The 13,520-nt window shown below is 42.2% G+C and overlaps 1 protein-coding gene across 1 annotated transcript in view; it reads left to right on the top strand.

Moving 5' to 3' along the window:
- The first annotated feature begins 362 nt into the window (after positions 1-362).
- Positions 363-13,520, top strand: part of cacna1eb (calcium channel, voltage-dependent, R type, alpha 1E subunit b) — a 42,300-nt gene continuing 29,142 nt past the window's right edge. Inside the window, 4 exon segments of the mRNA XM_071926483.2 lie at positions 363-763; positions 5,544-5,807; positions 8,910-9,015; positions 9,241-9,380. Coding sequence (XP_071782584.2) covers positions 363-763; positions 5,544-5,807; positions 8,910-9,015; positions 9,241-9,380 — 911 coding nt within the window.

Raw genomic sequence — 13,520 nt, 5'->3', positions numbered from 1 at the left:
GCTATCTGAGACCACCAGGTACTTTCAGCTGCTCAGCTTTCAAATATCAATACAGTTGGTGGCTCTCAGGCACAGCAGACATCTGACCCCTGCTTATTTGCTGTAAACAACACCAAAAAAAGAGGAAACAAATATCTTCTTGCCAGCCCCTGACATGAATAAAAGGTTAATGGGCAGAAAGGATGTCTAAACAACGAGACAAACAAATCTGTTTTCTTAGCAATGTTTTATTAATGAGTCTTGGTCTCCATTCACTCAATATTCCTCTGTCTCTCTGCCCTTTTGCTTTCATTTTGTAGCATTATGGTGAAACTGCCAGCCACCAGCCTGCCCAGCCTATCCGACTGCCAACCTCTGCAGAGATGCTCACCAGTTCAGACCGGTCCCTGTCCCGCTCCCTCACACCCAACCTCCGCTCACCAGCCAGAGAGACGCACATCCAGTCCTCCCTGTCCCTCCCCGAGCCCGAGGCCTGGCGGACCCCGAGCCCCTCCGCCCGTCCCGGCCTGGCCCCGGGGTCCCGTTCCTGCTCCCTGCAGGTCCCGGGCAACGTCCCCGAGTACCTGGGCCTGCCCCCTCGAGCCGCCAGCTTCGACGTGCCTTACAGCGGGGACGACGGCTCGTCCGACCCGGGTTCGGGGTCCGTGAGCCCCCACAGCATGCTGCGGCGGCGCGGCGGTCTGGTGGAGCAGAGGGATGTCATCATGGCCCACCAGGCGCACAAGATCCAGAGCACGCCACAGGCCCGCAGGAAGGAGTGGGAGTAAGTACAGACGAGAGCGGGAGGGGAAGGGTTCCTTCAACTTGTGTGTGTAGAGATGATAGATCCCCACAGAGGAAGATCAAGGTTCAAATGTAATAGAATGAACATATATATATATATATAACCATATAACACTATTACAGTACACATTTATTACTAGACTGTTGCTGCTTCTTCCGGTGGGTTTTCATGTACTCCACAGTATTGTAGATGTGCCGATGCCCTTGTTGCCAAAGTTTTAATAGTTCCACCAGTAAAGATCGGGCGGGGAGCGGTTTCCTTTCAGCTTGTGTGTGTAGAGATGATAAATCCCCATGGAGGAAGATCAAGGTTCAAATGTAAAAGAATGAACGTATATATATATATATATATATATAGCCATCTAACACTATTACAGTATTACACAAACATTTATTACTAGACTATTGTTGCTTCTTCCATTAGGTTTTCATGTACTCCACAGCATTGTAGATACACAGATGCCCTAGTTGCCAAAGTTTTAATAGTTCCACCAATGAATCACTGAATCAATTCTCACTGTTTTCATCTGAAAGCTTTGACTGTGTTTTTTTGTTTTTTTTCCCTGTGTAACATGGTTTAATCAGATGCTGAATAACATTATTAATGGCGGTGCTAAGCATGCTTGCTCGTGGACCTCTGAACTCTGGAGCCACATCGCTCTGATTATCTGCTTCCCACCACTCGAATGTGGAGTGGCACTCCATCAGTGTAACCCCCCCACTCACCAACTCACGCCCCCCCATCCTCTTCTTTTTCCTTTACTGTACCTCCACCACCCACTCCACATCCACTTTACTGTTGTATTGTCATCCTCTCTCTCTTTCTTTCTCTCTCTCTCTCTCTGTCTCTCATACACAACTAAATACATTTCATGTTTTCAGTTTTTGTATTCATTCTCTCTTTTCCACATTCAACACGTTACATGAAAAATAACTACGGGTTGTTTGTGTGTGCGACTCAGTAGTATATACTGTAAGAATCAACAGAAGACAAATACTAGTAGTGTGTGTCCATGTAAAAGACCTATACCTGGGTTTTAGAGCTCTACATGTGTTGTGGTTATCTGTCCATTAGGGGATGCTAGGGAATCAAAGTAGAAGAGCTGCGGGGAATCAAACACTGAAGCAGCATATGGAAGTAAATGCCTTTACAGCTGGATGTTAGAGTTTGGACATTTGTTGATCTTGCCTGCATGATGCCCAATGTTTTTTACTAATACAACTGAAATATTAATTATATTTTGTAAGGGCTGTAAACTGAAGGTTTAGGAAAGGGTAAAAACAATATGAATGATATTGCAATCCTGAATAATTATGACTTTTCCTTTTTCTGAGAAACAATATTTTCATATGCAAACACAACTTTTCTTTGAAGTTCATCTCCAAACTAATGTGAGCTTAATTGTTGGCTAGAACAGTATTCAAGGTTGTTGTTTTTTTAGCTTCTTTTTATTAATTTCATGGTTGAAAGATTACTGTGAAACATAATCATGATGTAAATATGTTTAATGGTAAATTGGTATGGTGACACACCAGCCTGTAATGATATAGGCCTAAACGCCATTTATTGGTCGAATCAAACTGACATAACTCAGTCCTGGAGGATGTCTGTTGCTAGGGAACGGAGAGAAAAATAAAATGCTAAAACCACTCCAATCAATGCTGGGTGAAAGCCTTTCTGCAATTATATAAATGCTCTTCAGAGTTCTGGCACTAAGTACACCCATTAACGTTTTAACTCACGGTGCATGTCACCTGTAACCCCGCTTCGTCTGTCTTCCCCTCTGAGCGACTGTATTTTCTAAAGATACGCCTTCCTGGACTTTGCACATAGAAATGCACTGAAAGCTGCTGTGCCCTCTGTATCACACTGAAAGAAAAGGTGTCGTCTTCTGATTGTATCTCTCCTTTTTTTTTTTTTTACTGAAGTGATGTGCTAATGTGACCCTTAAACAGTTAAGTGTGACCCCTTTGGCTGAGATCATCTCTTTCAAGGTAATGATCAGGCCTTGCACGGTGCGATGAGCTTCTCAGCAGACAGGCAAACCATGCTAACATTGTCACACTGCTATTTTCAGAAGGCTTTGAGTAGGCTGCGAGCAAGAGCTGAACCAAAAACCTGTAATCAATGGCCACGTTTGCTCTAAATCGGACTACATCTTGGCATTTCTGGTTGCATGTACAGTATGTTGAAGCACGGATCATCAGCGTGGCGACGGTGCCACAGTCTGTCAGTTTTGCTCCTTGAAGACGTCCAGTGTGTACAATTACCCCGAGGGAGGGAGGGGAGGGGAGGGGAGGGGAGGTGAGGAGAAACAGATTTCTGTAGGAAGAGGTTGCTCTATTGTGCAACGTGGCTTTTGTTGGCAGAATGAAAAGAACAGAGCAGAAATTCAAGAGAGCTATGTCGCTATGGAAACAACTGCAACGAGAGAGAGGGAGAGAGACAGAGATAGAGAGAGATAGAAAGAGAGAGAGGGAGAGAGAAGCAGAGAGAGAGAGAGAGAGAGAGAGAGAGAAATGCAATGTTTGTAGAGATGGACAAATATTTTTGTCGGGCAACATAGATGATGGTCTTTTGTAATGAGGGCTTATGTAAAACATTTTTTTTTTTTCAGGAGGAAGTGAATCATACCCGCATGCAGCTTATGAGAGAAGTGTTTATATACTGTACAGGTACTTACAGCAGCGACCCCTTGGCCTCTAGCTCTACAGTGCATCGATAATCAGCAGACCGCACATACATGACGATGTGCACAGTTACCATGCTAATGATGGCGCCGATTGCCACTGTTATATTTATATTCGCCACTTAATAGGTCAGTGTAGCCTTTTGTTGTTCTCCGTCTGCTTGCATAAAAGTGACACACCCGCCCGCTTCATGCAGATTAGGAAGAGGAGGTAACAGAATTGTTGCTGAATTTTGGAGCTCGGTTAGGGACTTATTCATAGATCCTGTTAAATAGATTTTTTTTTTTTTCCTTTCCCCCAGATCTCGACTTGTTTGCCAAGCATGAATTTGTCATACTCTCTTGGCTGGTATCAAAATCCCTATCTCAGCCATCTTACTGTACACTGTGATACCTACATTCTGCTGTACAGATCAGTTCAGTGACCTACAGACTGTGACATTTGCATCCAATCTACATCGAGGCACACGCTGTATATCTGCACACTATGTGGAATAAGGTCGGACTACTGCTGTAGTTAAGTTTCATTTACATCCGTTGAATAATATAATTTGAAGTGATGCAGTCTGTGGGGCCTGAAGTGATCATCTTCAGGAGGAAACATGCATCTTTGCCCCAATAGGGAAGGGAAGAGGGCAGCAGATGGGGCGAGAGAGTCCAGTTGCCTAATGAGGTCTCACTCTGAGTGTGAAAGACCCTGCTTTCTTCTCTTCTCCCTCAAAAAGGGAGCAGCCCTAAGATCTATTTCATGCTCTATTTTTACTCCTGACTTTTACTCCAATATTAGCACAATGGCCTAGTTTTTAAATGTTTTAATAGTACAAGTCTGTCTTCATTAATGAAAATATGACGACGCTCTCAGAGTATCAAATGGTGAAAGAATTTAAATTATACTCTCAGTTTTTACATGGAGGAAATGAGTCAAACTCTAACTTCTATACATTATCTATAGGATTTGATCCTGCCAGGGAGTTGGGTTTTAAGCAAGCTTGTCTTAGACAAACACTTGTTGCCTCTGTCTGTGCAGTTTCTGTTTCTAAAATAAGTGTTAAATGGATTTTCACACCCCTTTCTCTTTCTGACTCTGGCCACAGTACCCACAAACCTCTTTATATAATTGATTTTGAATCGCAAACCCACACAACCTGTATATAGACTTTTTTTTTTTTTTCTGATAAAATGTTTGCGTTCATCCTTGGAAAACACTAATTGCCATGGTAACGAAAATATATTTCTCTCCTCTCCACCAGTTTTCATTCAGATGAATTTTAAAATTGCCATCATGAAATCTAGTGGGAGGGGCTGCGCGAGAGTGCTTATGCGCTCCTGGCTGCGTGATAATATTCAAGCAGGTGATAAGATTGAAAGATACGCCTGTTCTATCAAATCAAGGTTTTCTCCTGCTACAGACAATCACATTTTTCGACTGAGTGGTGAATAAATTAACGCTGCCCTAATTATAGTCTAGACTCGTCAGACGGGCTACCTTTCCAAACCAGATCTTCCTTTTGCCAAGTTTACTGGGTCGAGAAGATGTGTAAAGTTTGTGAAGACTTCCCTCGGATCCTTCCGTTTGACGAACACAAAGTAGTTTTTGATCACATAGCTCCCGGGCTGCCAGTTCAGATCGCGCTTGGATGTTGCTAGAAAACTGCAAGGTAAACTCGGTGGATCTTTTACCCGTCGCTGCCCGAGTTTAGAGACGCGCACGCATTAAAACTTGTTGAGAGCTGATTGCAACGCGCCGTTTTATCAGTCTGAACAGATGGGATGACAGAGATGCAGAGTTTTTGCAGCCTGTGCAACTGAATCGTCATTAAGTAAATGGATACTCCTGTTGCTTTCCTTTTGTGCAAAAAAAATAACTGAATGATAGATTTCGTAGTTTTCTGGTGGATATGGAGTGATAGGATACTGCAACTTTTGGGGAATCTTGGCGCTCGAAAAGGTCGGCTGTCCGCGGATTGAAGGTGGATCATTTTCGCTCAGCTCAACTTCAGGTTTCTCTTAATTAGGTTACGTCCTTGGAAAAAAACACTTAAAGCCGGCGATATCCTCGTTTCTTTGTAGAATGGCTCGGTTTGGAGACGAGACCGCTCCCAGCGCGGTGGATTCCGGAGATGGGGATCCGGAGCGCGGCGGGGACGGGCAGGACGCGGCGTCGGCGGCACTGTCGGGCTCCCTGAAACAAGCCAAAGCGCAGCGGGCCCGGACCATGGCTCTGTACAACCCCGTCCCTCACCGGCAGAACTGCCTCACCGTCAACAGGTCGCTCTTCATATTCGCGGAGGACAACATAATTAGGAAATACGCGAGGAGAATCATTGAATGGCCATATCCTTCCACGAAAAGTTATGTTCCAAGTTGTTTGCGCTTCACTGAAAGTTTGTTGTTAAGATGTTGCATGCAATGCTTGTGTGTCAGTTCAGCACCACGGACAGCGCCCACTGACTAGCCTGACAGCTGCATCCACAACAAACTCTCCTCATTTTTAATCTTAAATGTCACTTGGCTGAATAAGAGTCGCCTACCTGGCCATTTTTTTAATGTCTAGCATTACGAAAGCGCAGTTCTCTGTGTTGTAATGTGCTTTGCATGACCTCTCATGACTTTTAGGGTCATTCCAGTTTCAGATTCATGCATCAATTCTGTAATAGGCAGCTACATATCTATCCATCTTCTCTGTTCAGTGTCTTTGCTGATCTATATAGCCTTTTCTATGATTTCTAGGCATTAGTTAAATCAGCAGGTTGAGAAAGAGCCCCTTTTACTAAATACCTTGATTTTAAACTATTGTTAATTCTATTAAGTAAAATGCTCTAATTCTATTAAACGAAAACTAAGCACAGCATAATTATTTGATTTTGTGTGTGGGCTTGCAGCAGGTTTGAGCTACATGTGCTCCTGTGCTGGCAGAAGACAGAAAGTTAGCATGTGGTGATCATTAGAAACAGCTCTGCTCACTGTGGGGGTGGCATGTAGGCACATCTATCTGCCTTAGTGCTCATTGGAATATGAACCTGGCCATGAGTAGGTGTCGGTTCAAATACACTAGGCATTGTTCCTCTGTTTCCTGCTGGAGCGTTGGCTATCAATTTGTTTCTCCTGAACCTCCATGCAGCTGAGGGAGATTATCAGTGAAGTTATTTTGCAGCAAATTCACATAGCCTAACCTAATGTGGGCATACAGTGCAGCCAATATGCACAGTCACATTCACAACATTCACACTATAACAGGCCAAACATAAGAATCCAACATTGTTGCCAAATTCATTGCAATGATTCTTATTTTCCTCATCCAGTTTTACAGCGATTACCTGACAAATCATTAACATATTCAGAGGTTATACAGGTTTTGATTGCATAATCAGTAAAATTACATCGCTCAGATGCCATATCTACCCACTGCTCCTCCTGTCTTTCACCACCCTCAATGCAGCGTGCCAGTCTCCCACTGTTACCTAACCACACGCTCTGTGGATGTGTGGGAGTGGGGCTAGTGGTCAAGACTAGCTGGCCACAGACAGCACTGTAATGTGACTGTCAGCATCACACAGGCAGAGATATGTGGGAGAGAGCTGGCCAGTAGTACTGTGATGGATTGTGGGTTGTAAAGCAACACATGCCAGAGTATTGATTGATTGAGACCCTGATCCTCGCACATAGCGCCCATCCTCTGAGATTGCAAATGCAAAGCAAATTTATAGGAATTCATCGGAATCAGTAGCGGTAGTAGCTTTGGTATTGCTTTCATTGTAAGTTACTGCACAAATATGTCAGAGTGTTGTAACAATTCCCACAAGTTTAGTACTAGGACTTCTCTGGAGGCCCAAGTCTCTTCACTGTGGAGTTAAATGACTTTCACTCTATTTTAGGTGTAGGGGGAAGAAAGGCAGAGATGGGGGGGAGGAGGGGGGGGATTTATTGAGTATTCTCCATAATAGCTATTTTCAACTAGTTTCAGTTGCGACAGTGTGGACTTGTCAATGTGAGTCACTGTGGGTCCCAAAGGCCCCCATCTCAGCGCTCCTCTGTGAGTTAGTGACACCATTTTCACTCAAGGCAAGAAAATTAATAACAAGGAGCAGCTGCCTCATGGGGGCTTCCAGTGATTGGAAAGACACAAGCACACACATACACATGAGTGTATAGGGCTTATATACACTGTAGATTCACATACAGTGCATGTGTGTTCACACATGTGCACATGCCCGTAGTGCCCACGCACATACACTCACACACATGTGCATATCTTCACTGTCAGGTGAAAACCTCGTAACTCCAATGTTTTAACTACAATTGAAAGATTAAACGCTCCTCTATGTGTTGAGGAAATTCTACGACCCTTGGGTTTATTAAACCTCCTCAAACCAAACAGATAAACTCGAAACTGCATTGTCGTCAAGCTAAAAACAAGGCTGTTTTCCTTAGAGGTGACATTATGGAGATGTGAGGCTTTCACCTGACAACAGCGATATGAACGTATAAGCATATTCTCTGCTGCGGCTGCAGCTGTGTGCAGTGACAGCAGTTTTTAGAAAGGTACACTGGAGTTTGTGTAGTTAGCTCAGTCAGGCCAAAGTGACTTTAGAGCGCTCTCTATCCCTCCTAACCCTGTCTTTTTCTCTCCATGAAAAGCACTTTTAAAAGCAGGTTGCCATGGATACTGCATTCTCTCTAACAGATCGGTTCCAATACCAGAGAATATGATCCATGCCGTAATTCATCCATCACTTAATCATCCATCCATCTGATTTTTTTTTTTCCTCTTCCCACAAAAACATGCACACACGCACTTTAAAATATTCAGCTAAGGGTGGAATTCTTCAAAACAAATCTAGGAATAAAAGAATTAAGGACATTACTGTTAGTGTATTGAACAGTTTTCAGATGAAAAGTGTAGTGATTTGCTTGATTCACAATATGATTTGCTACACAATGTTTGATTTGCAGTATGACATTATCGCAATATCAGAAGTGAAGTTGAAAATAAAGTTAATTATTTCACAATGGAACAGCTTAGGATGATTCTTTTGTTTGTATTTTAATAATAATAATAATAATAATGATAAAAGCATAAAAGACAACATCCTACTATTTAGGCTTCAAATAAAGCAGATGTAAAAATCATATTTTTTGTTACACATTGAACACATCTGTAGTTGGTCACATCTACATTTTTCAGTACCGTAATGCTTATAGGACTTCTTTGTAGCACAATGTGGGCGATGATGTATTGTTATGCAGGAATACAGAAAATTAGATGAGTTTGAGTGCCGTCTTGTAATCTGCATCCATGCCGCCATCATCATCAATACTAACTCCTTAGATCTGCATGTTTGTCATGTGTTTGCTAGTCATCATGTGTTTGTCATGTGTGTCAGTCCCGTCCTTGTGCCGTGACAAAACTGCTTTCCTTAACTTTGTGGCCTTTACACCATTTGAGTACATGATCCTGGCCACCATCACTGCCAACTGTGTTGTCCTGGCCTTGGAGCAGCACCTCCCTGGAGAGGATAAGACTCCCATGGCCAAGAGACTGGTGAGGACAAAATCTGTTTGATTTACAGCCTCAGCACACAGACTGTGTGTAAATATAGGGCTTTATGTGTGTAGCGACTTTGTACACACATAAAGCCCTATATTTACAAGTAAATAGGTTATGGTTTTGACATTATGGCTTTGTTCTTATTAGTCTGTTCATCAGCTGAACTCAACTTTACCACACAGACACTGTTAACCTGTTGTTGTTCATTACCTTCCACAGGAGAAGACAGAGCCGTACTTTATTGGAATCTTCTGCTTTGAGGCGGGGATCAAGCTGGTGGCCCTCGGCTTTGTTTTCCATAAAGGCTCCTACCTGAGGAACGGCTGGAACGTCATGGACTTCATAGTCGTGCTCAGTGGGTGAGTGGCGTCAGCTGGTGTCCCTCCCAGCCCAATAACTTCTTGTGTTTGAAACATTGTCAACAGGTTCCCTAATTAGCACTCGCCAAGCGCCAAATGCTGTTAAAATGTGTCTCAAATCAAAAGTCACCTGCCAAACTGGCTGGTAACTTTTCTTCTTTTGCCTGTTGTCAAACTTTGTCCCTTCTGACCACTGTTCACTCTCTCTGACCGTGAGCCAATCAAATCAGAGCAAATCAATGGCATTGTATCAAACAGGCTCTTGATTGGCTGCGTGTTACGCTGCTCTACGCAAAGTGCTAGCATCTGAACTTCTGCAGATTTTTCCTCCTGTTTCTCTGCTACCTGGATGGTTAAGTAGCCTAATGTTACTTGAGATTAATAAGAAAATGCGCAACATTCCAACTTCAACAGAATGTGTGTGTGTGTTTGTGTGTGTGTTGGGGGGTACGCCTTAAAATGCTCTCTTGTAATTTTGATTTCTGTTGCACTTCATGATGAGGTACAAACTCGATTGATTGTATGAGTGAGTGAAAAAAATTTCAATTAACACATCTGCAGCATCTGATTTTATACATGAAATAGAGCTGAAAACAGGGCATTCATGAATTGAATTGCGAATGCATGGTAAATTCAAATTAAATTCCTGGAGTTGAAATTGGAATTGCACCCAGCTCTAAGGAAACAGAATCGGAATTGAATTGGAATGACAGGAAACAGAATTGAATTCCACAGAATTCACTGAATTCAACTTCCTGAAATTGCAATTCAATTCCAATTCTGCTTCCTGTAGGTTTTTTTTTTTCAAATTCCAGTTCCTCAGTTGAATTGGAAATGATGACTTCATTCATTAATTGATCCCAACCCTGCTGAAAACAGATAGGGCGGCATATTTCTTGAAAAATTATATTAATTATTATGGCCTGTACAGATGATTCTTGGCAGAATACATTTTTTAGTTCACCAGCCCTTGGCAAGTGAGCCAGAAAGTTAATTTGGTGCATTCGAGTGTGCGGCTCTGCTTCTGTCAGCTTCTATCACCATCAACATTTTTGCCATGCACTGGCTATGGTTTAAAGGCTTCCAATCCCTAATTGTCTTAAGTCTGACATTGTGGTCAGATGGTCAGTGATGGTTGATGATGACCCTGTTAAAGACAAGTCTTTGCTGTTGACGTGATTTTTATCTGTAAACATATACATTTGGGCACCACATACAGCCATTGGAGGAAATGTGTGTTTCCATGGCACAGTCAGGCTCTGCAGCCAGCGTTAGGTGGGTGGATAAGTGGATTGGCAGTTGTGTCTAAAACCTGCTTCGGTTCGCCCCCAGGACCTCTGTGAATTAAATGTGAATGCAGCGCTGAGGATTTTATGCGAAAGCACAGAGAACGGATGGAGGATGGGTAGAGAGAGAGAGAGAGAGAAAGAAAACAAGGGGAGAAAGAGGAAGAGGGAGAGACAGACCCAAGAAAACATAATGAGCGACTCTATTTGTTCCTCATAAGACGGGGTTGAAATGTGCATATGTTTATCTAGTTGTTAGTGAATTCATTGCGCAGGAGTTGAACATTGTTACCATGGGTATGCTGTACAGTATTGAGCATTCAGGGAAGATTGCTGTTGGCGTGTTGACATCTCATTTCAACCTGACACCCACATCTTTCTTTCTCTCTCTCTCTCTCTCTCTCTCACTCTCTCTCTCTCTGGCTCACCCTTTCGCTGAATCCTCTTACATAAAAGGGACATCAGCATCACGTTGACAGACCATTTAGTGCAGGCCTCAGCTGAACAGCTGTGTTTTTGACAGGTTTCCTTAGAACTCACTAGGTCACAGTGTTAACCAGTATTAATGACGGTGCCAGTGACTGACAGTCGAATCAGCTGTAATTAACAAAGAGTACTGAATAATAGTTGTTACCTTGCCAGTCCTGCCTGTGTTCACAATATACTTTGACGTTTTGTCTTTCACTTTTGGTCATCAGGCACCTGTCACAATTTGGAAAAAACCCTAATTTCTCTTTCAGTTGATCAATAAATGGCTTGTTAGCATTGTTAGCATTCCTTATTGAAACCAACAAGTACGGCTAGCCAGCTTGTGGCTAGTCCTTTAGCTAACGGACAAGGCTAGTCCATTAGCCACAAGCCTGTGGCTAGTTGTTACCATTGTTTTTAATAGGAAAACTTAACCATGCTAATGTTTGGTAAAGTGAAGTGCTAATACAAAACCTTTTACCCGCTAAGTGCCTGGTGAAAGGAAAGAACAGAAATATAATCAAAATATCACAGTCATTCCTTTTAAGCAATTTATAATAAGCGGTAAATAAAGAACTCAGAGCTAAAAAGTTTACAGCTATGCTATGTAGATGTGCTGTTACCTGTTGTCAGGAGCAACTTGTCAGTAACATTTCTAAGGCTTCTAGACACTAAGTTGTGACTTACTGCTCCACTCATAAAAATGCAAAAGGCACAATAAAAACTTTAAGGGGCATTAAATAATTTATGACTTTTATTGACCTTTTTCAACAACATCAACAGGTCTCTCTCACAGCCTCTAAATGACAAAAATAATAAAGTCAAATTTTCACAATAGAATGAGTGAGCTAGCTAATTACAGGTTTGTTTTGGGAAATTGAAAAAAAAACATTAAACTTTTGGGAAAAGTCATGAAATTTTAAATATTGAAACTAAGTTTATCATTTTCATGAACTTGAAAATAAAATTTACAGGAGTAATTTGGAAAAATGCAACAAAATTGAATAGGCTGAACTGCTGTTGATCTGTAAAGCGGCTGCAGTGAGTCTAAGACAAAACACATTTTCAATGTCACAGCATTTGTTAAGGTTGCTAACCCTTACATTGTAATAAAGTCATAAAAGTTTGGTAGGAAATTAAAGAAAAATTATGGTGATGTTTTGGAATTTAGTTGTAAAGAATAAGTAAGTAAGTGTGGGAGTGTGTGTAATTGGAGCAGAAATCCAACAGAAACATCTAGTGTTGTGACTCCTAGCTCCGTCCTGCGGCTCTGAACAGTTGAAAATGTAAGGGGGGTTCCAAAAGTAAAGTCAAGTCAAATTTATACAGCCCTTTATCACAAGCATGTCTCAATGGGTTTAACATACCATATCATATACCATACTACATCACTATATATCATGCTACATCCAATACATAGTCCATAGTTGCATGCTGTCCGTTTTTCTCTGATGATTGTTTGTATATTTGCTTTTTTTTCTTATTTACTTTTAATTTGTATGTCAGCCTATCCTTGTACGTATCTCCCTTTTTATTATGTGCAGCACTTTGTAATGGGGTGTTTTAAAAAGTGCTATATACTGTATATAAAGTTTTACTTACATCATATACCATACTACATCAAACTCACACTCACATTAATGCCTATGGGAAATTTTGAGTCTCCAATTCACCTGACCTGCATGTCTTTGGACTGTGGGAGGAAACCCATGCAAACACAGGGAGAACATGCAAACTCCACAGAGAAAGGACTGAGCCGCAAATACAGGGTACAGGCCAGAAAGTGCCTTTTTGAAAGTCAGATATCTCACCACTGAGCAAAGCAATCATTGAGTCATTGGTATTGATTGACAATCCTGTCAACCCCCCTGCAAATATATTATGGTTATTTTGTGCTATGGCACAGTAAAACTCTTACTTAATACAATGTTAAGGCCAGTGACAGCAGACAGGATGTAAGATGTGCAGACAGCAGTGAGACCTCTGCTGCCTACCAGGTCAAACAGTCCATGGAGTTCAGGGAGTTCAGGGATTCCTCGGGAGCGATCTGTTGTCTGTTAAGGTGATGAGTCAAAGTGTGCAGACTGCTGTCTTGTTCTATGGGGGGGGGGGGGGGGGGTCATCTAGTTCCTGCAGAAAGTGTGAACTCAAGGCTCTCAGTCCTCCTTTACTGCACATTTAGTACAAAACACACGTTGGTGGAAATTTGAAAAAGTGTGTCTCCCCACTGTGACGGGGGAAGAGAGGGTGGAGGGTCTGATGAGGGGGAAAGAGAGGGAGTTGTGAAGATGTCTCTTTTGGAGGGCTTGTAGATCAGGTCAAGGACTGCATGAATCAGAACATTTTCATCTCAGTACTTTATTCCCTGAACCCAGGCTACAGTCAA

The sequence above is a fragment of the Centroberyx gerrardi genome, chromosome 13 (assembly GCF_048128805.1).
Source record: "Centroberyx gerrardi isolate f3 chromosome 13, fCenGer3.hap1.cur.20231027, whole genome shotgun sequence".
Taxonomy (NCBI): Eukaryota; Metazoa; Chordata; class Actinopteri; order Beryciformes; family Berycidae; genus Centroberyx; species Centroberyx gerrardi.
This window is presented reverse-complemented; position numbering and strand designations above follow the sequence as displayed.